At 37.7% G+C, this 25780-nt stretch overlaps 1 protein-coding gene across 3 annotated transcripts; it reads left to right on the forward strand.

Moving 5' to 3' along the window:
- Nucleotides 1–775: 775 nt before the first annotated feature.
- LOC133656351 (cytotoxic granule associated RNA binding protein TIA1-like) lies at nucleotides 776–21764 on the forward strand. Of its 3 annotated transcripts, none has more exons than XM_062057409.1 (12): nucleotides 776–1043; nucleotides 5314–5419; nucleotides 9407–9505; nucleotides 10168–10222; nucleotides 10296–10383; nucleotides 11401–11476; nucleotides 11559–11664; nucleotides 12412–12510; nucleotides 12575–12659; nucleotides 12723–12861; nucleotides 12935–13080; nucleotides 20722–21764. In XM_062057409.1, exons 1-12 carry the CDS (start codon nucleotides 1018–1020, stop codon nucleotides 20846–20848), a joined length of 1152 nt encoding a protein of 383 aa, XP_061913393.1. In that variant the 5' UTR covers nucleotides 776–1017; the 3' UTR covers nucleotides 20849–21764. The 3 variants fall into 3 exon arrangements, with proteins under 3 accessions (XP_061913393.1, XP_061913395.1, XP_061913394.1); XM_062057411.1 differs by having other exon boundaries at nucleotides 12723–12846; XM_062057410.1 differs by having other exon boundaries at nucleotides 5314–5410.
- The last annotated feature ends 4016 nt before the right edge of the window (nucleotides 21765–25780 follow it).

A 25780-nucleotide genomic window follows, 5' to 3' on the forward strand; every position in this document is an offset into this window, starting at 1 on the left:
AGACTTTTTAATTTAATTTAATTTTTATCCCATAATCATGACACTTTATTTCACAGTTTTGACTTTTTATCTCATAATTTCGACTCTTGTCTCATAATTTTGACTTTCATCCCATAATTATGACTTTTTATCTCATAATTGTGACTTAATTTCATCATGTTGACTTTTTATGTCATAATTTCAACTCTTATCTCATAATTTTGACTTTATTTCAGCATATCTGCTTTCTTGCCTCACAATTTAAATGTATTATCTCACAATTATGACTTTTTTACCTCATAATTATACATTTTTAACTAATAATTTAGATTTTATATGTCATAATTATGACTTATATCATAATTTTTGCCTTTTTTTATTTCACAATTTTAACTTATCTCATTATTATGATTTAATTTTATCATTTCGATTTTCTTAGCTCATAATTTCGATGTTTTAATCTCACAATCATGATTTATCTCATAATTATAACTTTATTTAAGCGTTTCAACTTTCCTTCTCACAATGTTGACCCGTTTTATCTCATAATTATAACTTTTTACTTCATTATTTCGACTTTTTATCTCACAATGTTGACCCTTTTTATCTCATAAATTCGACTTTATATTTCATAAACATGACTTTTATCCCATAACCATGACACTTTATTTCACAATTTCGACTTTTCATTTCATAATTATGAATCTTCATTCAGGTCCAAGAAGTTCCTCTTTTTTCTTTTTTTCTTTTTTTTGTTGTCTTGCTCAAGGGTCGCGCATGCGCTCTTTGACACCAGCCTCGGCCGCTCCGCCATCTTTGTCGGCTGCCCATTTCTCCATTGTTCGCTCAGGAGCTTCCCTCGGCGGCGGCGGCGGCGGCGGCATTTTAGTTCCTACTGCGCCACATTAAAAAAAGAAATTAAAAAAAAAAACGACAAAAAAAAAGAAAGAAGAAGAAACAAGCGGTCGGTGTCACAGGCGAGCTGCCCGCGACGCTCGTGGATTAGCACCCCGCGGTTGCGACACGTTCTCGGCCAGGATGGACGATGACCAGCCTAAAACGCTGTGAGTGTGTTTGTTTTGCACTATAAACACTTTCAACCACACCCATTAATGTCATTTATTTACTTGAAATACACCTCCGTTATTGTATTTCTACGTTGAACCGAGGGAATTTCCAATCCGGCTAATTCGCCACATCGAGCTAAGTCTCGAATGCTAGCAAGCTAATTCCGGAAAAATCCCCAAGTGGTTTTCCTAATTTTCCATGAATAATAATTCTCTTTGTTGTTATCAAAGTGAGCCGAACGAGACAGGAGAGCAAACGCGACACGTTTTTGTTATTCGTCTTGTGAGCTATTGCGGCTAATGAGCAGCAAAACAAGGAAATGACTCATTTTCGCACAAGGCTCCGGCGAGCAATTAATCCCTGAAAATCGAGCTTTAGGCCTTTAAATGTCCTTCTTTGAATCCATCCTCCAGGGGAAATATTCTACCTAAGTCGCTTACATCAGTGGTCCCCAACCTTTTTTTTTTTTTCACCACGGAACGGTTTAATGTAGGCCAGTGTTATTCAACCACAGTCTGGTGTGCCGTGGGAGATTATCTAATATCACCTATTTGGGGTAAGAAATATTTTTTGCAAATCACTAATTATAGTCTTCAAATTATGTGTTGTTGTTGAGCTCGGCAGAGTAACCGCGTAATACCCTTCCATATCAGTAGGTGGCAGCAGGTAGCTGATAGCTTTGTAGGTGTCGGGAACAGCGGGAGGCAGTGTGCAGGTAAAAAGGTGTCTAATGCTTGAACAAAAAAATAAACAAAAGGTGAGTGCCCCTAAGAAAAGACATCGAAGCTTAGGGAAGGCTATGCAGAACGAAATTAAAACTGAACTCGCCGCAAAGTAAACAAAAACAGAATGCTGGACGACAGCAAAGACTTACCGTGGAGCAAAGACGGCGTCCGCGATGTACATCCGAACATGACATAACAATCGACAATGTCCCCACAAAGAAGGATAAAAACAACTGAAATATTCTTGATGGCTAAAACAAAGTAGATGTGGGAAATATCGCTCAAAGAAAGACATGAAACTGCTACAGGAAAATACCCCAAAAAAAGACAAAAAGGCCACCAAAATAGGAGCGCAAGACAAGAACTAAAACAATACACACAGGAAAACAGCAAAAAAAATGGCGTGATGTGACAGGTGGTGACAGTAGACCTACTTTGAGACAAAAGCTATATTGATGCATGCTTGGTTATGCTTTAAAGTCATATCCAACAATTGCGACGACGACTTTTTACTGTCAACTGAGTTTCGTTTTTTGTGTGATTTCTACTGGTGGTGGGCCTCTGCTTTTTTCAATACAAAAAATGTGCCGTTGCTCAAAAAAGGTTGAAAAACACTGCTCTAGAGATCGGCAGAGTAACCGCGTAATACTCTTCCATATCAGTAGGTGGTAGCAGGTAGCTAATTGCTTTGTAGATGTCGGGAACAGCGGGAGGCAGTGTGCAGGTAAAAAGGTGTCTAATGCTTAAACTAAAAATAAACAAAAGGTGAGTGCCCCTAAGAAAAGGCATTGAAGCTTAGGGAAGGCTATGCAGAACGAAACTAAAACTGAACTGGCCACAAAGTAAACATAAACGGAATGCTAGACGACAGCAAAGACTTACTGTGGAGCAAAGAGGGCGTCCGCGGTGTACATCCGAACATGACATGACAATCGACAGTGTCCCCACAAAGATGGATAAAAACAACTGAAATATTCTTGATTGCTAAAACAAAGTAGATGCAAGAAATATAAGACATGAAACTGCTGCAGGAAAATATAAAAATAAAGAGAAAAAGCCACCAAAATAGGAGCGCAAGACAAGAACTAAAACACTACACACAGGAAAACACCAATAAAGTCCAAATAAGTCAGGGTGTGATGTGTCAGGTGGTGACAGTACATCTACTTTGAGACAAAAGCTATATTGATGCATGCTTGGTTATGCTTTAAAGTCAGATCCAACAATTGCGACGACGACTTTTTACTGTCAACTGAGTTTCGTTTTTTTAATGATTTCTGCTGGTGGTGTGCCTCCGCATTTTTTCAACGTAAAAAAGGTTGAAAAACACTGGTCTAGAGCTCGTCAGAGTAACCGTGTAATACTCTTCCATATCAGTAGGTGGCAGCAGGTAGCTAATTGCTTTGTAGATGTCGGGAACAGCGGGAGGCAGTGTGCAGGTAAAAAGGTGTCTAATGCTTAAACAACAGGTGAGTGCCCCTAAGAAAAGGCATCGAAGCTTAGGGAAGGCTATGCAGAACGAAACTAAAACTGAACTGGCCGCAAAGTAAACAAAAACAGAATGCTGGACAACAGCAAAGACTTACTGTGGAGCAAAGACGGTGTCCGCGATGTACATCCCAACATGACATGAGAATCGACAATGTCCCCACGAAGAAGGATAAAAACAAAGTAGATGCGGGAAATATCGCTCAAAGGAAGACATGAAACAGCTACAGGAAAATACCAAAAGAAGAGAAAAAGCCAGCAAAATAGGAGCGCAAGACAAGAACTAAAACACGACACGCAGGAAAACAGCAAAAAAGTCCAAATAAGTCAGGTGGTGACAGTACACCTACTTTGAGACAAGAGCTATATTGATGCATGCTTGGTTATGCTTTAAAGTCATATCCAACAATTGCGACGACGACTTTTTACTGTCAACTGAGTTTTGTTTTGTTAATGATTTCTGCTGGTGGTGTGCCTCCGCATTTTTTTCAAGGCAAAAAATGTGCCATTGCTCAAAAAAGGTTGAAAAACACCGATGTAGGCATTATTCTCAGGGACCGGCTTTCCACTTGTGCCAGATAAATACAGCAAGAATAAGTGCATGAAAAATCCAACTCACTATAACGCTGAATTAGTGTTTCTTTGCAATGAGATGCAGATGGAAATCAGCCTTTGGCTACAATCTGTCACATTTATATTTGATATGTTCATTAATGTGCATTGTATCATGTCACAAAGTTATAAGAAATGGCGACTTCCTATGAGGAGTTTTATTGTACATCTATAAACAAGCTTATTGATGTGTCTAGTGCACAGGTGTCAAACTCAAGGCCCGCGGACCAGATCTGGCCCTCCACCTCATTTTATATGGCCCGCAAAAGCCTGGAAATAATGTTTCAATAAAATACCTTTATATTTTCTTATTTTCTTACTAAATGTATTACCTTTTTTTTTCTAGTTTGACAGGAGGAAAAAAATTGTCCAATATTGCAAGAAATATTATATTATCTAACATTGTTGGTCAAAATCCAAATAAATACTTAAATATCTGCTTAACTTATGATTTCAAAGCAGGTTATCCATCGAATTGTACACTATAAGAATGACCAATAGATTTTTACTGTAAAATTTAGGGAGTCTTTTTACAGCATAATACTGTAAGTTGGGGAAAAAACGACCAATGATTGTTTTTTTACAGTAAAATTCTGTCGACTGAGCTGTCAGGTTTTTTTTGTTTTTTTACTGTAAAATCCACGGTTGATGATTTTACGGTACCGAATTTTATTATAGTAAAAAACTGGCATCTTGCCAAAATAAAAATAAACAGCGGTACTGTATTTTGATTTGTTGTAAAAATAATAATCATAAAAAACTAATTTTTTTACAGTAAAATATTTTACTGGCAACTAAGCTGCCAGTTTTTTTCTGTAAAAACAGTGGTAAAATTGGCAGATTTTTTTTACTCTTTACGTAATTTTTTTTTAAGTATTTTAATTCATAGGCAAATTCGTTAATTATTTACTGTATTTGTATCTATTTATCTATGTTTTTATGTGTTATTATGAATTTGCACTAAATTAGTTTTGCTTACAATTTCGTTGTACAATGACAGTAAAGATATATTCTATTCTATTCTTTACAAGCGGCCCTATATTGGCAGCCATGACTGCGGTGTGGCCCTCAATGAAAACTAGTTTGACACCCATGGTCTGCTGGAACAGGCCAAAGTTAAGTCGGAGAAAATGCAGTCCTTCATAAATTATCTAATGTTTCTCTCCAGCCCGTTAGCAAATGCATCACGGACCGGTACCGGTCCCCGGACCGGTGGTTGGGGACCACTGGTTTACATAACAGAAGGCTAACTGTATTTCCTGGTTTATATTAGCATGTTGCTATGTTTAAACCACACTAGTAGCAAGATAAACTCAAGTCAGATCGAAGATGTGTGTGTCTTATATTTTGTTCCACTAGCTATGCCATTTCCAGTGTTAAACATCTTTTACCTCCTATTTGTAGGGGTTATTTGGCCATTACTTGACGTGTTTGTGCACAGGTACGTGGGGAACCTGTCGCGGGATGTGACAGAAGCCCTCATCCTGGAGCTGTTTGGCCAGATCGGACCCTGCAAGAGCTGTAAAATGATCGTGGATGTGAGTTCAGTGAGTCAATTTGTGCATTTTGTACTCTAATTAGCCTCTGAAATGAAAAATGTTTCTCCTAAAATAATCTTAGGAGCGGATATTGAGCTAAAATGACAAGATGTGGATTTTTGAGCGGCGGTAAATACTGTATTTCCTCAAATAGTGGCCTCCCTTCCAATGAATACCTTGCCCCCAATGTACCGGATTATAAAGCGCACTGCCGATGAGCGGGTCCAGTCAGGTCTATTTTCATACAAAAGGCACACCGGATTATAGGGCGTGTTAAAGGGGTCATATTATTTTTTTTTTTTTCTAAATGGAAAAGACTTCCTTGTGGTCTACATAACATGTAGACCACATGAACAAAAACAATAATTGGATTGTATTGACTTGCATGTAAAATGTGTGATATTGTGTCCGATACGAGCAGTCCTGCAGCATGTTTACTAAACGCCCAGAAAGAATTATGCTGATCGTGTGATATCGCAGATTAATTAGCATCCTGAGGCAAAATGTGGGCTGTTTCGGGTTAAATTGACTTTTTTGTGTCATGTCGTTGGGCCTTATACTCAAATGTCTGTTTACAAACCATTAATTATTACAACTCGGGGTGTCCCAAATCAATATTGATACCGGATATCGGTCAGATGCCGGCTTGCATCTATACTTTCCGATACAAGCAGTCCTGCGGCGTATTTACTTGTTCAAAGCTAGTTAACATCGAAATGTCCCCCAGTAAACACACATGGTTGGTCTTTTCTTCTATTTCAGTCAAATCGTTTACAAAAGGTAAACGTTTAAGGAGCTACACAACAGCTAAGTACACAAGCTAGACTTACATACTTGAACAGTATTGCAGTCTAAAACAGCACACTTGTTAAAATAAACAAGTTCCATATTACTTACACATTTAGTCTCCAAGGCAGAAGCATGTTAGAAAGTATCCAGTAACAAACATGTCTGCATCGTTCAAATTAGTGCATGAGCTTAACTTGAATCTTTTTTGTGACCACCACAAACAACGATTGCTACGTCACTTCAAGTTAAAGACAGCGTTCTTGATATAAGCGTAAATTCCAGAGTTAATAGAAAAAATATTAGTGTTTTTCATACCTACCTTTAGTGTTGTTGAATGGACACAAACTATATATCCCATCAATGCAGTATTTTGTCTCTAAATTATATGTACACACACAAAATGAATGCTAATTTAGCTTTTTTTGGCATTTAGAGTTTCTTAATCTCCGCAGGACTTCTCATCACAGACGGCGCCTTGTTAGGCTCGTTTTTTGATTTATTTGAATGACTTTTGCAGTTTTGAGGTATTATTAGTACTTTGTCGCATTTTAAAACTGTCTCTATCGTTCTTTGTGCCTCATCTTCAAGCGATAGAAAAAAAATAGACGTGTTCAAGTCGCTAGCAACAACTTTTTGGCCGCACGCTTTGCCGATTACAGATTGTTGCATCTGACTTTTTAAATCCCAACGAAGAAGTTCTTCTTCCCTCTTTTTGACACCAATTCCTCTCAGGATTTTGTTGGTTTAGCTTCCATTTTTATATAGCCTTATGATATATCACACAGCACTAGTTACCGTTGTTTTCTGTTTGACTAATTGAATATTATTCACTTTTTTCGCACATTCCACGCAAGGACTGTACGATTAATTCACATCGAGGTTTTAATTAGTGCAATAAAAACCGCTAGAGGCTGCGTTTTTTTTCCCCGCCGTCGTCGTCATTTTGAGTAACAGACATGTTGGCCAATTACAATTGTTGAGCCTGGCGTTTGTCTGTCTCTTGTTTGAAACAGGAAGAAAGAGGTCTGACTCTGTGCATCGCTCTCAGCACCTGAGCGTGTTTATTTAAATGATAAATGGGTTATACTTGTATAGCGCTTTTCTACCTTCAAGGTACTCAAAGCGCTTTGACAGTATTTCCACATTCACCCATTCACACACACTGATGGCGGGAGCTGCCATGCAAGGCGCTAACCAGCAGCCATCAGGAGCAAGGGTGAAGTGTCTTGCCCAAGGACACAACGGACGTGACTAGGATGGTAGAAGGTGGGGATTGAACCCCAGCAACCAGCAACCCCCAGTAACCGCCGCCCCAATTTAACTGTAGAATTAACTAAACGCAGTGAGCCCTCTTTTCAGGCATTCCCAATCTTTGTCTCGGCTGGCAGAGAGCGGGGCGCCAGTGAGAAGTGCCGCAAAGTTACACCAATTAGTAGTAAAAAATATAATTACAAGGGCAAATATAATGTTTCAGCTTTAAATCGGATGGGCAATATGAGCCCATCAACAGGGTCGAACTAGCGAGAATGTCATGATCACGTGACAGCAACAAACCATAAGACAACGTCCGACCTCATTTTTCCAGCTGGGAAAAATTTACTTTAACGTGTTTTATATTTGAGTTATATTTTAGCTTATAGAAATGAGTCCATTTAATGTTTTTGTTTTATTTAGTTTAACCAAGTTATTTACCTTACAATTACAGTACAAGGGTCAACAATTCTACAGTAATTAGAAATAAAAGTGTATATCCTTTTAAATGGTTACTTACATTATTATTATATATTATAAACACTATCGGTTATTTACACACTACAAAATATTAAGTATGAGTCGTGCTGATATGGTTTAAAATCGGTATCGGTCAATGCGGCAATATTGGTATCGGAAGTTTAAAAAAAGTTGTATAGATTTTGTTATTTAATTATATATTTTATATTTATCAGAGGCGCACAAAATAATAGATTCACATCCGAATCGCAATTCTTATACATCTCAATTCTAAATCGATTCATAATTTTCAAAAATCAATTAAAAAAATAATATAGTTTCTTTTTTATACGAACATATTTTAAAATGTGTTTTTAGGCCATCTCCATGCAACCAGAATACGTTTTTCTGACCTGTAACCTGCTATGAAAAATGTACATTATAATTATTATGGGTATTTGTTCTGTTGTGTTTATGTTGTGTTACGGTGCGGATGTTCTCCCGAAATGTGTTTGTCATTCTTGTTTGGTGTGGGGTCACAGTGTGGCGCTCAGTGTGACCTGTATGGCTGTTGACCAAATATGCATTGCATTCACTTGTGTGTGTGTGAAAAGCCGTAGATATTATGTGATTAGGCCGGCACGCAAAGGCAGTGCCTTTAAGGTTTATTGGCGCTCTGTACTTCTCCCTACGTCCGTGTACCACTCCGTACAGCGGCGTTTTAAAAAGTCATCAATTTGACTTTTTGAAACCGATATCGGACATCGCTAAATAATATAGTTTCTTTTTTATACAAACATATTTTAAAATGTGTTTTTAGGCCATCTCCATGCAACCAGAATGAGTTTTTCTGACTTGTAACCTGCTATGAAAAATGTTCATTATAATTATTATACCAAATATTGCATTGTGAGAATCGGTTCCCGAATGCAGCTGAAATAGGCTCCAGCACCCCCCGCAACCCCCAAAGGGACAAGCGGTAGAAAATGGATGGATGGATGGTTTAAATCAAATCGTCACCTAAGAAATCGAAATCGTTTGGTGCCCAAAGATTCAGACTCCCTAATATTTATAATTTTGTAATGAAAAATACATTGTCTAGAGGCGCCTGGTACTCTCTGCATTTGACCAGCTACTATGAGGAAATATAGTACTTAAATGTCTGCGTTTTTAAACCGCTGTATTTTATTTCTTCTGTAAGTTATCTTATTTTGAATGTAAGGCCCACATTTTGTACACGCAGCCTCCAAAATTCCCGCCCTAATGTGTTGAACGTGCACGCAGGCGACCATGCTAACATGTTGTGTGTGTGTGTGTGTGTGTGTGTGTGTGTGTGCGTGTGTGTACGTGTGTGTACGTGTGTGTACGTGTGTGTACGTGTGTGTACGTGTGTGTACGTGTGTGTGCGTGTGTGTGTGTGTGTGTGCGTGTGTGTGTGTGTGTGTGTGTGTGTGTGTGTGTGTGTGTGTGTGTGTGTGTGTGTCTCGTCCACCCCAGACAGCAGGTCACGATCCCTACTGCTTTGTGGAATTCTATGAGCATAGACACGCCATGGCCACCATTGCGGCTATGAACGGTCGGAAAATTCTGGGTAAGGTAAGCTGTCCTATCTCCCGGGCGAGGCCAGTGTGACCGACGCTGGGTGGGCGGGGTTTCCCTGAAAGAGTCTCCGGAAGCAAACAAAATGGAATAATTGGCAGTTCAAGGGTTGTGTTGTGAACTTACATTGGGCAAAGGTGTCTGCTAAATGTCATGTGATGATGCTCTTCGGTGTGTTTTTTTTACTTTTATTACTTTTTTTTAATTAACCTTATTTCCACATTAAGAGTTCGAATTCTAGAAAGATCCATTCAGTTGAAAATATTCTATCCTCAACAGGTATTGAAGGACCATTTGAGGAGTATAACAAGTTCGTAAAAATCACTTGTTTGTAAGTCCCTTGTTATTTGGACCTTACTTCCTTCAGTTTTAATCCAAAATTTTCACTGACATTTTTCCTGATTTAATCATGAAGGAGAAACCTTTATCCCTTTTATAAAAAATATATATTCTCCTCTGTACTTTTATTTACTGTGTTTAGTGTAAAAAAAAAAAGTTAGATAAATTAGTGGCTGAACAGAAGGCACCACCATTGAAAGAAATCTTTAAATCACCAAATAGAAAGTAAAAGTGGTGTGTGTGTGACAAGTGGTCTAATCAACACCACAAACCCCTCGCCTACGTCTCACCTGTGCTGTCTGCGCGTTGTCTCTCAACAGGAAGTCAAAGTCAACTGGGCAACGACGCCGACCAGCCAAAAAAAGGACACCAGCAGTACGTGTCATTAAACACATGACACATCTTCAATGTGGTTGTTTTCGGATTGTTTACCAATAATGTCTTGTAGGTCACTTCCATGTCTTTGTCGGAGACCTGAGTCCTGAAATCACCACAGACGACATAAAAGCTGCATTTGGTCCTTTTGGGAAGATATCGTAAGTGTGTCCTGTTGATTAATACAGAACTGCCAAGATACCTGTGGTTATGAGCGTGGTCACCATGATGTCATCGATTAATTTGCTGTATGATTTTCTTTAAAAAGGCTAAAAAATGTATACGTACATTTAAAAATAAATGTCATAATTAATTAGTATTACCGTATTTTTCGGACCATAAGGCGTACCGGATTAAAAGGCGCACTGCGGATGAGCGGGTCTATTTTCATACTAAAGGCGCACCGGATTATAAAGCACATTAATGGGGTCATAATAATCTTTTTTTTTTATAAATGTAAAATACTTCCTTGTGGTCTAAATCAGTGTTTTTCAACCACTGCCAACCAACAATATTTTTTGCAAACCAGTAATTATAGTCTGCAAATGATGTGTTGTTGTTGAGTGTCGGTGCTGTCTAGAGCTTGGCAGAGTAACCGTGTAATACTCTTCCATATCAGTAGGTGGCAGCAGGTAGCTAATTGCTTTGTAGATGTCGGAAACAGCGGGAGGCAGTGTGCAGGTAAAAAGGTGTCTAATGCTTAAACTGAAAATAAACAAAAGGTGAGTGCCCCTAAGAAAAGGCATTGAAGCTTAGAGAAGGCTATGCAGAACGAAACTAAAACTGAACTGGCTACAAAGTAAACAAAAACAGAATGCTGGACGACAGCAAAGACTTACTGTGGAGCAAAGATGGCGTCCAGTGTACATCCGAACATGACATGACAATCAACAATGTCCCCACGAAGAAGGATAAAGACAACTAAAATATTCTTGATCCCTAACCGATCACGATATATCCAAGTACATTTAAAAATATCTCCAATTACCGATAATAAAATAAAAAAGTTGTAGTAGCTCCTTTTCTCCTATGTGCCAGTGCTCATTGTAAACAAACGTGGCGTCCATGGTGTGGGACTTTGTCACTGTTGCAGAGGAAGACTGCAAACATTGCGCTTCCACACGTCATGTTCTTGGCTGCAGTAGCAGCTGTGTAATGGTGTTTGTGTCCGTCCACAGTGATTGTCGGGTGGTGAAAGACATGGCCACCGGCAAGTCCAAAGGCTACGGCTTCGTGTCCTTCTTCAACAAATGGGTGAGCGTGCGGCCAGCGCGTCCGAGGTGTTAAAACTGACACGAAAGTCGCCGACTTGACACGCTATGTCGCTGTCGTTCAGGACGCCGAGAACGCCATCCAGCAGATGGGAGGCCAGTGGCTGGGAGGAAGACAGATCAGGACCAACTGGGCCACACGGAAGCCCACGCCCAAAACTACCAATGAAAGTAAGAAGATAAATACGGGCCTTCGCACCCCCGTGGAACTCCTAGCGAGTCGGCAGGCATGCGTGACACAAAGTTACCATGCTAACAGCATGTATCAAGTACTAAGTTGTATGACTGAGTTGTACGGCTGTAAAATGACCAAAAAAAAGTTGGCATGCTTACGTTAGCATGTTTTATATATCAAGTTTTTGGATTTTGAGGTGTTTGGCTGTAAAAGTAGCTAAAAAGTTGTGTGTCAAGTATAGGGCTGCAACTAACAACTAATTTGATAATCGATTAATCTGTCGATTATTACTTCGATTAATAATCGGATAAAAGACACAAACTACATTTCTATCGTTTCCAGTATTTTATTGAAAAAAACCAGCATACTGGCACCATACTTATTTTGATTATTGTTTCTCAGCTGTTTCTAAATGTTGCAGTTTATAAATAAAGGTTTATAAAAAAATAAAAAGTAGCCTCTGCGCATGCGCATAGCATAGATCCAACGAATCGATGACTAAATTAATCGCCAACTATTTTTATAATCGATTTAATCGATTAGTTGTTGCAGCCCTAGTCAAGTACCAAGTCATGACTCTGAGGTGTACAGCTACAAAATTTGCCATAAAAGTAAACGTGTTAACGTTAGCATGTGTACAACTGTAAAATGTGCTTTAAAAAAAAGTTAGCATGCTAATGTTTTCAGAATGTTTTTCTATTTTATGGACTTGTGTTCATTCCTTGCTGTGTTTTTCCTGGTAGCAAGCAACACGAAGCAGCTGTCTTTCGACGAGGTGGTGAACCAGTCCAGTCCCAGTAACTGCACCGTCTACTGCGGAGGAGTGACAGCAGGTCTCACAGGTGAGTCCCGCCTGGACCCGCACCGTCGGACTCAATCGTAACTCTGCCATTTTCTCCTTCACAGAGCAAATTATGAGACAAACTTTTTCACCCTTTGGCCAAATCATGGAGATACGTGTTTTCCCCGACAAAGGCTACTCCTTCGTGAGGTAAGCTGAAGCAGCGAGGTATCAGACGTCGTTTGCCACCCGGTGACCGTCTCTTGGGCGCAGGTTCAACTCCCACGAGGCGGCCGCCCATGCTATCGTGTCTGTAAACGGCACATCCGTGGAAGGATACGTGGTCAAGTGCTACTGGGGCAAAGAAACCACAGACATGGTCAGCCCCATACAGCAGGTACAGATGCCACAGGTACGTACCTGGGCCGCTGCGTCTTTTGCCGCTGCCGCACGCCGGCGTGAAAAAGTCCCGCTTGTGTCCGCAGAGCACGGTGAGCTTCGCGGCGCAGCCCTACAGCCAGTGGGGGCAGTGGTACGGCAACACGCAGCAGATCGGTCAGTACGTGCCCAACGGCTGGCAGGTGCCCAGCTATGGCGTCTACGGGCAGACCTGGGATCATCAGTGCTACAAGTGAGTGTGATACTGCCACCTAGTGCCGACTGGTAGCTACTGCACTGCAAAAAGTCAGTGTTCAAAAACAAGAAGAAAAAAAATACAAAAATTAGGGGTATTTTATTTGAACTAAGCAAAATGATCTGCCAATAGAAGAAGAACATTTGGCTTGTCAAGACTTTTCAAAACAAGTAAAATTAGCTAACCTCAATGAACCCAAAAATACCTTAAAATAAGTATATTCTCACTAATAACAAATGCACTTTTCTTGGTAGAAAAAAAAAAGACCTTTCTGCTCAATATGTTGAAAAATGCTACATAAAAATAAGGCGAACCGGTACACTTCAAAAACTGAAATCTAAGTAAGATTAAATATCTCAAATAAGGGTGATATTTGCTTATTTTCTGTCTGATAAGATAATTCTTCTCACTAAGCAGATTTTATGTTAGTGTTTTACTTGTTTTAAGGGTTTTGGTCCTAAATGATCTCAGTAAGATATTACAGCTTGTTGCTGAGATTTGATGACCTATATTGAGTAAAACATGCTTGAAACTAGAATATCAACTGTTGCAAAGCTGTGTCATCAACACTCAAGTATAAAACTACTTTTTTAAAGTCATCATTTCATATTTCAAGCATGAAAAAAAAATCATGATTTTGACACAATTGTGTCTCATAATTAAAACAGATGACAGCCAAATGGACTTTGCTGTTTTATTTTCAATGAAACAATAGAACATAAGTACTCATATAGTAGTACAGTTGGCACAGTACAGTAAACTGACAGTTAATATTTAAACATTTAACATGTGATATTTCAAACTATTTTGAACAGAAATAGTTCATGCACATACAGATTAATTCTTCAAAATTACAATTAAAAAACATTTGCAAAAAAAAAAAGCAAAAAGTCAGTGTTCAAAAACAAGAAAGAAAAATACAAGAATTAGGGGTATTTCATTTGAACTAAGCAAAATTATCTGCCAAAAGAACAAGAAAATTTGGCTTGTCAAGACTTTCCAAACCAAGTAAAATTAGCTAACCTCAATGAACCCAAAAATACCTTCAAATAAGTATATTCTCACTAATAACGAGTGCACTCAGTTACGTCACTTCCTGTCAGTTACGTCACTTCCTGTCAATGAGAAAGGACGCAAAAGAATAAGGCTCCGCTTCTGCTACCGGAGTTTTTTGTTAAATCTGAATATTTTGACCACTGATTTGCGATCAAAGCCACAGGAGAGTACCCTGGCATCTTCGATCTGATTTTGGACAGTAGAGAGGCACTGATACGCTGAAATAAGGCGAGTCGGAAGAGCCGTTAGCCTCAAGCCAAAGGCGCCTTGCCGCAGTTCAAAGCGGTTGCCTAGCAACCAAAAGCTACGGCGAGTTTACAGCTGTTTTAAAGTGATCCCGACGTCGCAGAGTGATATAAGTTGACAGGCGGACACCTCAAATTGATCTCTGAACGGCGCAAGATACAAAATTGTTAGAAAAAACAAGTTAAAGTGCCGCAAGTCGCCAAAGAAGCAACTGCCGTTAAGATACAAGAGGCTCTGACGTCAGCGACTGCCGCGATGCGAAAAGGTAAAGGAAAGATTGAAATCCCGAAACGTTCGGGGTCAGCTGACACAGAACACAACTGGGAACAAGATTTGAGGTTGGACACAGGACATGATGGGAATCAAGAAGCGATACTACAAAAACTTAACGAAATGAAAGAAGAAATGAAAGAATATCTGAGAAAAGTAACAGCAGAACACAAACAAGATGTGAAAAGTCTGCAGCAAAATATAGAAAATCTGCAATCTCAGAACAGAAGAAATAATGAAGCCACTGAAATGAGCAAACAAATGAAGATCCTTCAAGAAGACAACAACATGCTGAGGAATATCATAGATGAAATGGATCAGGACAAACGAATGAATGATATCATCGTGACAGGGCACCGAATTAAACCAAGATCCTATGCGAAAGCTGTGAATAATGAAGGTGAACCTGATGAAATGGATATGGTCTCAGCAGAACAGCAAGTGGTCAACTTTCTGCAATCAAAGGAAATTGAAATTGACATTAATACCATCGAAACATGCATCCCACTGAACGGAAGAAACAACAACGCCACTCCAGTCGTGCTTGTGAAACTCGTAAACAGAAAATCTAAAGTGGCACTGCTGAGACTGGGAAAGAAGCTGAAGGGAACAAATGTGTACATGAATGAGCATCTCACAAAACGTAATGCTGGAATCGCCAAGAAAGCACGCGACTTGAGAAAGGAGGGAAAATTCCAGGGAACTTGGAGCGCCAACTGTAAAATCTACATCAAGCTGAATGGAGGTCCAGAAGCAAGAGTAATTGTTGTCCATGACATCAAGGACCTGGACAATTTTTAAAGTTGAAACAGCTTCCACAACAACGATGATAATGGACTCTGACAGAAAACAAACACCCAGCATCGACACTACTATGTTCCAAGGGACGACTAAACAAGAGGACCTACATTCAGGATTGCATCCACCTACACTTATAGAGATTATTGAAACAACATCAAAGATTGTTGAACAAGAAAATATGGAACTAAAAAATTTCTGCAACAAAGATCACAAAAACCAGGATTTGGAAAATGATATAGATCCAGATACAAATGTTTTCTCCCACATCAGTAATAATTGTTTTTATTATACAGATGATCAATATAATAGCAACATTGAATGTGATAACAAATTGTCAATTATTCATTTTAATAGCAGAAGCTTGTATGCAAATTACAACAACATTAAGAACTTTTTGGAACACATCAACGAACCCTTCAAAGTGATTGCTGTCACAGAAACATGGATTGATGATGAAAAAGGAATACATTTTTATCTGGAAGGATATGAACTAAACTACATCAACAGAACCAACAAAAATGGAGGAGGAGTAGCTGTGTACGTGAGGAAGAACCTGAACTACAAAGTGGTAAAAAACATGTCATTTGCTATAGATAATATCTTAGAATGTATAACCATTGAAATATGTCAGGAAAAAATCAAAAACATTTTCATTAGTTGTGTATATATAGATCGCCTAAGTCAAGTATAGAAACATTTGAAGAATGGATCAAAGCAACTTACATGGACAATGGTCAAAGAATAATGTTCCTATGTGGTGACTTTAATATTGATTTATTGAACCCTAACAAGCAAAAGTCTATTGATGATACAATGTACAGCATCAGTTTATATCCTAAAATCACAAAGCCAAGCAGAATCACAGCACACTGTGCCACGCTTATTGATAATATTTTTACCAATGATTTTGATAATAACACTACAAGTGGTCTACTTATAACCAACATTAGTGATCATCTGCCAGTTTTTACAATATATGATGGAAACTGCAAGAAGAACATGGAAGACAAAAGGACATTTCGAAGACTGTGCACAGAGAAGACGATGATTGCCTTCAAAATTGAGCTACAAAAGCAAGATTGGGACAATGTGTACAATGAAAAAGAGGTTGATGAAGCATATGAACATTTCTTAAACAAGTTCATAATACTTTATGACAAACATTGTCCATGGATACAACTCAGTAACAAGCAGAGAAAGAATAATCAACCATGGATGACAAAAGGATTAAAAAATGCTTGTAAGAAGAAGAATACACTATATAGGAAATTTATAGCACAAAAAACTACAGAGGCAGAAATTAAGTACAAAAAGTATAAAAACAAGTTAACAGACATACTACGATCATGTACAAAAGAATATTACAGTGAATTATTGGATAGGAACAAAAATAACATGAGCAACATGGGGCAACCTTAATAGCATTATCAAAAATGGCACAGAGGGACTACCCCCAATACTTCTTAGACGGAAATAAAAAAATGACAACATTAAGGAAGTAGTTGAAAGCTTCAATAATTATTTTGTAAATATTGGACCAAAATTGGAAGAAAGGATTCCAGACCCAGTTTCAATCGAGGACTATAATGATACCATAGAGCGAAATCCCAACTCCATGTTCCTCAGTAATGTGACACAGGAGGAAATAGTTACAATCGTGAAAAAATGTAAATCTAAGACTTCAACTAATTGTACCGTAATGGAATTGATATGGAAATGATAAAAAAGGTTATAGAAGAGATCTCAGGACCATTAATGTATATTAGTAACCTATCATTTCAAACAGGTACTTTTCCAAACAAAATGAAAATAGCTAAAGTTGCACCAATTTATAAGACTGGAGACAAACATCAATTTACAAATTATAGACCTGTTTCTTTACTTCCACAATTTTCTAAAATCATTGAAAAACTGTTCAATAACAGATTAGAGAGTTTCGTAAATAAAAATAGAATACTCGAAGAGAACCAATATGGATACAGAGCTACTGTTTCAACTTCAATGGCTTTAATTGAAATTACAGAAGAAATTACCAATGCAATAGATAGTAAAAAATGTGCAGCAGCAGTGTTCATGGATCTAACTAAAGCATTTGACACTATTAATCACAATATTTTAATCAAAAAACTAGAACGATCTGGCATCAGAGGGTTAGTCTTAAACTGGATAAGAAGTTATCTAACGAACAGGAAACAATACGTGAAGCTAGGCGAACACACGTCTACAACGCTAAATATATCCTGTGGTGTACCTCGGGGATCAATACTAGGACCTAAATTATTCAATCTCTATATGAATGACATTTGTAAAGTTACAAAAGATTTAAAGTTAGTACTATTTGCGGATGATACAACAGCGTTTTGTTCAGGAGAGAACACACAGGAGATAATACAAATAATAACAGAAGAAATTAACAAATTAAAAAGATGGTTTGACAAAAACAGACTATCGTTGAATCTCAGTAAAACTAAAATAATGCTATTTGGTAACAGTAGAAGAGAAAGTCAAACACAAATACAAATAGACGGAAAAGAAATTGAAAGAGTAAATGAAACCAAATTTCTAGGTATAATGATTGATGATAAATTGAACTGGAAATCTCACGTAAAAAATATACAACATAAAGTAGCGAGAAACACGTCAATAATGAATAAAGCAAAACATGTTCTAGACAAAAAATCACTTCATATTCTCTACTGCTCACTAGTGTTACCATATCTGAGTTACTGTGTAGAAATATGGGGAAATAATTACAAAAGTACACTTCATTCATTAACGGTGTTACAAAAAAGATCAGTTAGAATAATATATAATGTTGGATATAGAGAACATACAAACCCTTTATTTATTGAATCAAAAATACTGAAATTCCACGACATAGTGAATTTGCAAACAGCTAAAATTATACACAAAGCAAACTATAACCTGCTACCCAAGAATATACAACAATTCTTCTCAAAAAAAGAGGAGAAATATAATCTTAGAGAAAAATGTAATTTAAAACATTTGTACGCACGTACAACACTTAAGACCTTCAGTATATCAGTATGTGGAATTCAATTATGGAATGGATTAAGCAAAGTAATCAAACAATGTACTAATATGATCCACTTCAAGAAACTCTTCAAACTTAAAGTGTTTACAAAGTACAAAGAAGAAGAACCATGATAAACATTCTGAATTTATTTAATTCATCCATTCTTTCACTCTCAAAATAATCTTACTTATCTCATCATATGAAATGTAACTTACTTCACCAATTATTATGTATCTATTTATTTTTATTGTGATTACTTATGGAGTACATTGTGAATAAATTGAGAACAGGAAGTGAACAAAAAAGTTTAGCAACTGTTATGTAAAAGAAAAGGGATAGGATTAAATAAGCTCTGCTTCTTCCTACTCCTTTTCGAACATGTTGAAAAGAGAAACTGGAAATTGTGATGCATCATGTTGTATGCTTGCATGTTCGAAATAAACTCAAACTCAAACTTTTCTCGGTAGAAAAAGAGAAAAAAAAGAGAGACCTTTTTGGTCAATATTTTGAAAAATGGCATGACGATGACGCGCCGTCATGCCCGTTACATAAAAATAAGGCAAACTGGTACACTGCAAAAACTGAAATCTAAGTAAAATTAAATCGGGTGATATTTGCTTATTTTCTGTCTAAGATAATTCTTCTCACTAAGCAGATTTGATGTTAGTGTTTTACTTGTTTTAAGTGTTTTGGTCCTAAATTATCTCAGTAAGATATTACAGCTTGTTGCTGAGATTTGATGACCTATATTGAGTAAAACATGCTTGAAAGTAGAATATCAACTTTAGCAAAGCTGTGTCATCAACACTCACAAGTATAAAACCACTTTTTTAAAGCAATAATTTCTTACTTCAAGCATGAAAAAAAAAATCATGATTCCGAGCGCATATCATTATGTCAAGACAATGGCACTAGCATTTATTTCATTTAAGAATATTTTTCAACATTTAAAAAAAAAAAAAGTTTTCTAGTTAATCAATCCAACACAACAATACACAGCAATACCATAACAATGCAATCCAATTCCAAAAGCAAACCCGACCCAGCAACACTCAGAACTGCAATAAACAGAGCAATTGAGAGGAGACACAAACACCACACAGAACAAACCAAAAGTAGTGAAACAAAAATGATTATCAACAACAGTATCAATATTAGTTACAATTTCAACATAGCAGTGATTAAAAATCTCTCATTGACATTATCATTAGACATTTATAAAAAAATAAAAAAAGAACAATAGTGTCACAGTGGCTTACACTTGCATCGCATCTCATAAGCTTGACAACACACTGTGTCCAATATTTTCACAAAGATAAAATAAGTCATATTTTTGGTTCATTTAATAGTTAAAACAAATTTACATTATTGCAATCAGTTGATAAAACATTGTCCTTTACAATTATAAAAGCTTTTTACAAAAATCTACTACTCTGCTTGCATGTCAGCAGACTGGGGTAGATCCAGGGTAGATCCATCATCATCATCATGATGATGATGATGATGATGATGATCCTGCTGAAATCTATGTATTCAATGAATAGAGAATCCTTTTGAATCGGGAAAAAATCGTTTTTGAATCGAGAATCGTGTTGAATTGAAAAACAAAATCGATTTTCAATCGAATCGTGACCCCAAGAATCGATATTGAATCGAATCGTGGGACACCCAAAGATTCACAGCCCTAGTGTGTGTGTGTGTGTGTGTGTGTGTGTGTGTGTGTGTGTGTGTGTGTGTGTGTGTGTGTGTGTGTGTGTGTGTGTGTGTGTGTCTCGTCCACCCCAGACAGCAGGTCACGATCCCTACTGCTTTGTGGAATTCTATGAGCATAGACACGCCATGGCCACCATTGCGGCTATGAACGGTCGGAAAATTCATTGGATCTATGCTATTTGCATGCGCAGAGGCATTTTTTTAAATTTAAAATTTTTTTTTTTTAAGAAACCTTTATTTATAAACTGCAACTTTTACAAACAGTTGAGAAACAATAATCAAAATAAGTATGGTGCCAGTATGCTGTTTTTTTTCAATAAAATACTGGAAAGGATAGAAATGTAGTTTGTCTCTCTTATCCGATTACTAATCGATTATTCGAAGTAATAATCGACAGATTAATCGATTATCAAATTAATCGTTAGTTGCAGCCCTAATATATATATATTTATATATCGTACAATTTTCACACTTATTTGTCTTTGTTTGACTTTCCCCTCTCTCTCCCCACACAGCCCTCTTCCTTCTGGCGCCGGATGGACCGGCGTCGGCGCCGTGAGCAACGGGGGCATGGTGGAGCCCGGGCAGGGGGTCAACGGCACCGTGCTCGCCAACCAGCCGGCGGGCTACCACACCCACTGATCACGTGGACGACACCCTGGAGCGGAGCGCCACATTACGTCTCTCGCTCTTTCTCGTCAACACGTTATTCTCTCGTTAAGGACGCTGGTCGGGAATGTTATCGTTAGCTTACCCCCCCTCTCTCCGCCAACACATTGTGAGGAGACCTAGCATCTTCTCTACATCATAGTTTGGTCTAAAAAAACAAGACGGTGACCTAAAAGCGTCAAAATGGCTGGGTTTTGTTTGCAGGAGCCAAAGAGTTCACGCGCCAGACGTGATCTTCATTTTCCTCTCCCGAGCCATCTTTTAGTCCAAGGAAGTTCTCAGGGTGTGGAGTCATTCTGTGAAATGTAGGCTATCACTGAGTTAGCGGAGAAAAAAAACAAAAATCCCTCCTCCTCCGTCACCGGTCCACACTTAGTGTGTGTGTGTGTGTGATGCTTTTACACTCACCCCCCTTTCATCACAATTAAAATAGACAAATTGTCCTTTTCTTCTCTTTTCTTTTGTCACAGTGCTGACCTGTACAAAGAGCTTTTTTCTTTTTCTTTTCCCTGCTGCTTCATTTGGGGCAGGGGGGGGGCAGCGTCTAAGAAATGTTGCAGTGACCTTTTTATGTTTGTTTATAAAGCGTCGAGTGGCGGTCAACTCTCATCTTTATTTAAAAAAACCCAACTATTTTCAACATCTGGACTAAACCGCAGGGAATACTGCCACGCTCGTCTTACTCACCGGCAGACAAATATTGCACAACTACTTAAAAAAAAAAAGGTTAACTCAATTTGAAGTACTTTTTTTTTTTTTTGGCTATTTTTTTTTGTTTTGTTTGGCATTCCACCTTTTTTTTGTAATATCATTTGGAAGTCTTATTGTAAATAACCAAGCGGTCTGTTCAATTGTATCTGTATAAAGACATGTGTGTTTGCCTTTTGGATGACATCGTCTTTCTCTTCTTCTTTGGCAAGGCATCAATCCTCCTTTTGTTGCTGGATTTTAAACCTAAAGAGCGTCTGTTTTTATTGACACGAGGAGTCCTCTTCATCGTGTTGCCTTATCAATGATTTAGCTTTCTTTTATTTTCTTTTTTTTATCTCACCAAAAATCAGCAGGTCAGAATGTTTACACCCTGCTGGGGTTTGGCCCCCAAGTTTTTTTGTTTTACACTGACCTGATAGTTTATTTTGGATTTGCCCCATTAAAGTGTTGATGGAAAAACACATTCTCTTCCACTTTTTTTTTTAAAGGAAATTTGGCTGCTAAGTCTCAATTTGTGGGGAAAAAAAACGATTAAATTTGATATGCAAAATTTGTTTTGGACCATTTACTGTTTTTCTTACAGAAGCATGTTTGCACCACTAAAAAATAAGTTATTACTGTTTGAGATAAAATCATCATGACGGGATGAATAAATAAAGTTGTATTTATGAGATAAAACCGAAACTACGCGATAAGAAGTGGAAATAATGAAATCCAGTCCTAAATATACAAGTGGAAATGCGTATTGTCTTTGTTTGCCTTTTATTCCCGCTCTTACTTTTTCCACTTCCGGGTGTCCAACACACAACACATGTCATCATATCCTGTGTCCCCGGCCCTTAAGTTTCCCTTACAATGGTTCCGGTATAGTCCTGTGACCTGAGTAACCGATACATGACTACGATTATCACTTTTTATCTCAAAAATTAGACTTTTTTTCTCGTAATTATAACTTACCTTTTTTTGTTTTGTTTAGGTGCGGCTTTTTTGCTCGTCATTGTGCTGACTGTGCGAGTCATAGACATCTTATAAGGGTACGCAGCATGGAGTGCTACTGCATACTGGCGCTGACGAGACGCGGGGCCGCCATCTTGGAGTGGTGATCCGCTCCACTCAGTGCAATTCATTTGACAGGAGCAATGATCAGTGCAATTCATTTGACAGGAGCAATGAACTGTCAGTGCATTTAATTCATCTTACCTCACTGAATACCACCGATTTTCACGCGCATTTTGTCATACGGGTAGCTATGATAAAGGACACGTGTTTTGGCGTGTTTTATTATTCATAGTTAGCTTAACAGTAATATAATATTCTTATATATATCTTGCAGGTCTTCCCAAAAAAAACTGTCAGGCAGCTACAGCTTGTTCAGAACGCTGCTGCTAGAGTTCTAACAAAGACCAAAAAATGTGAGCACATTACACCAATTCTTAAATTCTTACATCGGCTCCCTGTACATCAGAGAATTGATTTCAAAATCCTCCTGCTCACATATAAATCACTACATGGTCTAGGGCCGAAGTATATCACCGATATGCTCCCACTATATAAGCCCTCTAGATCACTAAGATCTTCTGAGACCAATCTGTTAGCGGTTCCAAGAGTAAACTCCAATCAAGGGAGAGCATCATTCAGTCACTATGCAACAAATAGCTGGAATAAAACTTCCTGAAGATGTCAGACTTTTCCCAACTCTGACTACTTTTAAAACTAGACTGAAAACTTTTATATTCACCTTAGCTTTCAGCTAAATCTTTTAACGTCCACACTGTTTTTATTTTTATTGTCTGCATTTTAATTTTGCTTTTATTTTCTTTCATTTCACTTTGTTGTTTGTGAAGCACTTTGAGTCTGCCTTGTGTATGAAAAGTGCTATACAAATAAAGTTGCCTTGCCTTGCCTTATATGCTATAAGTGACCAGACGTCCGAGATCAAAACTGGGAATATAATCCCAGAGAAGGGGGGAAAAAACGGTCAGCTATTTTTAAATTGAAGAAACAATATGATTAGGTTATATATACATGCATATATCCTACATAAACAATGTATGAATACATTAGATATCTATATATATTTTATAGACTATCTCTGTTGCTGCAGCAGCAGAGAGTTTATTCTGTCAGTATACAACCAATAGTACGTTAATGTTAAATCTTACTTGTGAAAAGTAATCCCCCGATTCCTATTTCCAACAGCCCGCTCATTTGAGCAGGAAAACGCTGAACACCATCTTTGTTTTCTACCTGTCAACTGTCAGTTTAGGCTGCTCGCCGGCTCCTCATCACCACTTCAAGACGGCGGCCGAATTTCTCGCGTCACAGCAGCCAATGCTGCGTCTACTTATAAGATGTCTATGGTTATAACGTCATTGCAAACACGGCAATCTGTTGCGTCCACTGCAGTTTGCTACCTTATTCATACTTTTGTCAAGTCAAGCAGGGTTGCATGAGGTACCAACACATAACGTTACGTTCGTCAATGTATCACACACAGTAACGTAACGTTAGACGGCGGTTAGCACCACCGCATATTTTAGCCACCTACAAAAAGACAAACTTTCAAATAAAGGTCAGTTAAAATGTACACTATATTAAGAATATGTGTACATATTGCATAGGGCCCTGACATCTAAAAAGTACATCTCTGTTCATTGTTATGTTCATGTCTTTGTTATGTTTTTCATGTGTACGCACACATAAACACACATACAGTATGAGATGAGATCAATGAGATAAGGTAAGAACAGGATAGAAAGTGCTGTGGAACTAGTTACAATGCAATATGCCATGGAAATACAATGTTAACACTTTTGTGCAAATAAGTACAGTTGCACTTGTTTTTGCAAATGTGTTTATTCTGTAAAGGAATGAGTTAAATGTTCAAAATGACTGGTTAATAGTGCTATTATGAAGTGCAATGTCAGCACTATTTTTTTCCCCCTGCAATTTCAAATGCACTTGTTTTAGTAAATAAATACAGCGTTTTAAAAGCATACACAATCTGTGTAAATGTATTAGTCTGTGGTTAAAAGGACTTGAAAGGACTCGAAACTCAAAATGCAGGACTTGGGACTTGACTTGAGACTTTCCAGTCTTGACTTTGGACTTGACTCGGGACTTGAGGGCAAAGACTTGAGACTTAATTATGACTTGCAAAACAATGACTTTTGATCCCACCTCTGCTATTTACCATGAATTGATTTACGTGGACCCCGACTTAAACAAGTTGAAAAACCTATTGGGGTGTTACCATTTAGTGGTCAACTGTACGGAATATGTACTTCACTGTGCAATCTACTAATAAAAGTCTCAATCAATCAATCAATCAAAAATTCAAGATCTTTGCTCCTTCTCAACTCTGTGGTAATATTCTTTTCACAAAATACAACTAATTAGAGATGTCTGATAATATCGGCCTGCCGATATTATCGGCCAATAAATGCTTTAAAATGTAATATCGTAAATTATCTGTATAGTTTTTTTTTAAATTAGCGGTATCGTTCTTTTTTAAATGATTATTATTTTTAATTAAATCAACATAAAAAACACAAGATACACTTACAATTAGTGCACCAACCCAAAAAACCTCCCTCCCCCATTTACACTCATTCACACAAAAGGGTTGTTTCTTTCTGTTATTAATATTCTGGTTCCTACATTATATATCAATATATATCAATATAGTCTGAAAGGGATACAGTCCGTAAGCACACATGATTGTGCGTGCTGCTGGTCCACTAATAGTACTAACCTTTAACAGTTAATTTTACTAATTTTCATTCATTACTAGTTTCTATGTAACTGTTTTTATATTGTTTTACTTTCTATTTTATTCAAGAAAATGTTTTTAATTTATTTATCTTATTTTATTGTATTATTTTCTTAAAAAAGGACCTTATCTTCACCATACCTGGTTGTCCAAATTAGGCATAATAATGTGTTAATTCCACGACTGTATATATCGGTATCGGTTGATGTCGGTAATTAAGAGTTGGACAATATCGGAATATCGGATAATGGCAAAAAAGCCATTATCGGACATCCCTACAACCAATAGTAATGTTAAATCTTACTTGTGAAAAGTAATCCCCCGATTCCTATTTTCAACAGTCCGTTCATTTGAGCAGGAAAACGCTGAACACCATCTTTGTTTTCTACCTGTCAACTGTCAGTTAAGCCTGCTCCTCATCA

Source organism: Entelurus aequoreus, linkage group LG08, assembly GCF_033978785.1.
Source record: "Entelurus aequoreus isolate RoL-2023_Sb linkage group LG08, RoL_Eaeq_v1.1, whole genome shotgun sequence".
NCBI lineage: Eukaryota > Metazoa > Chordata > Actinopteri > Syngnathiformes > Syngnathidae > Entelurus > Entelurus aequoreus.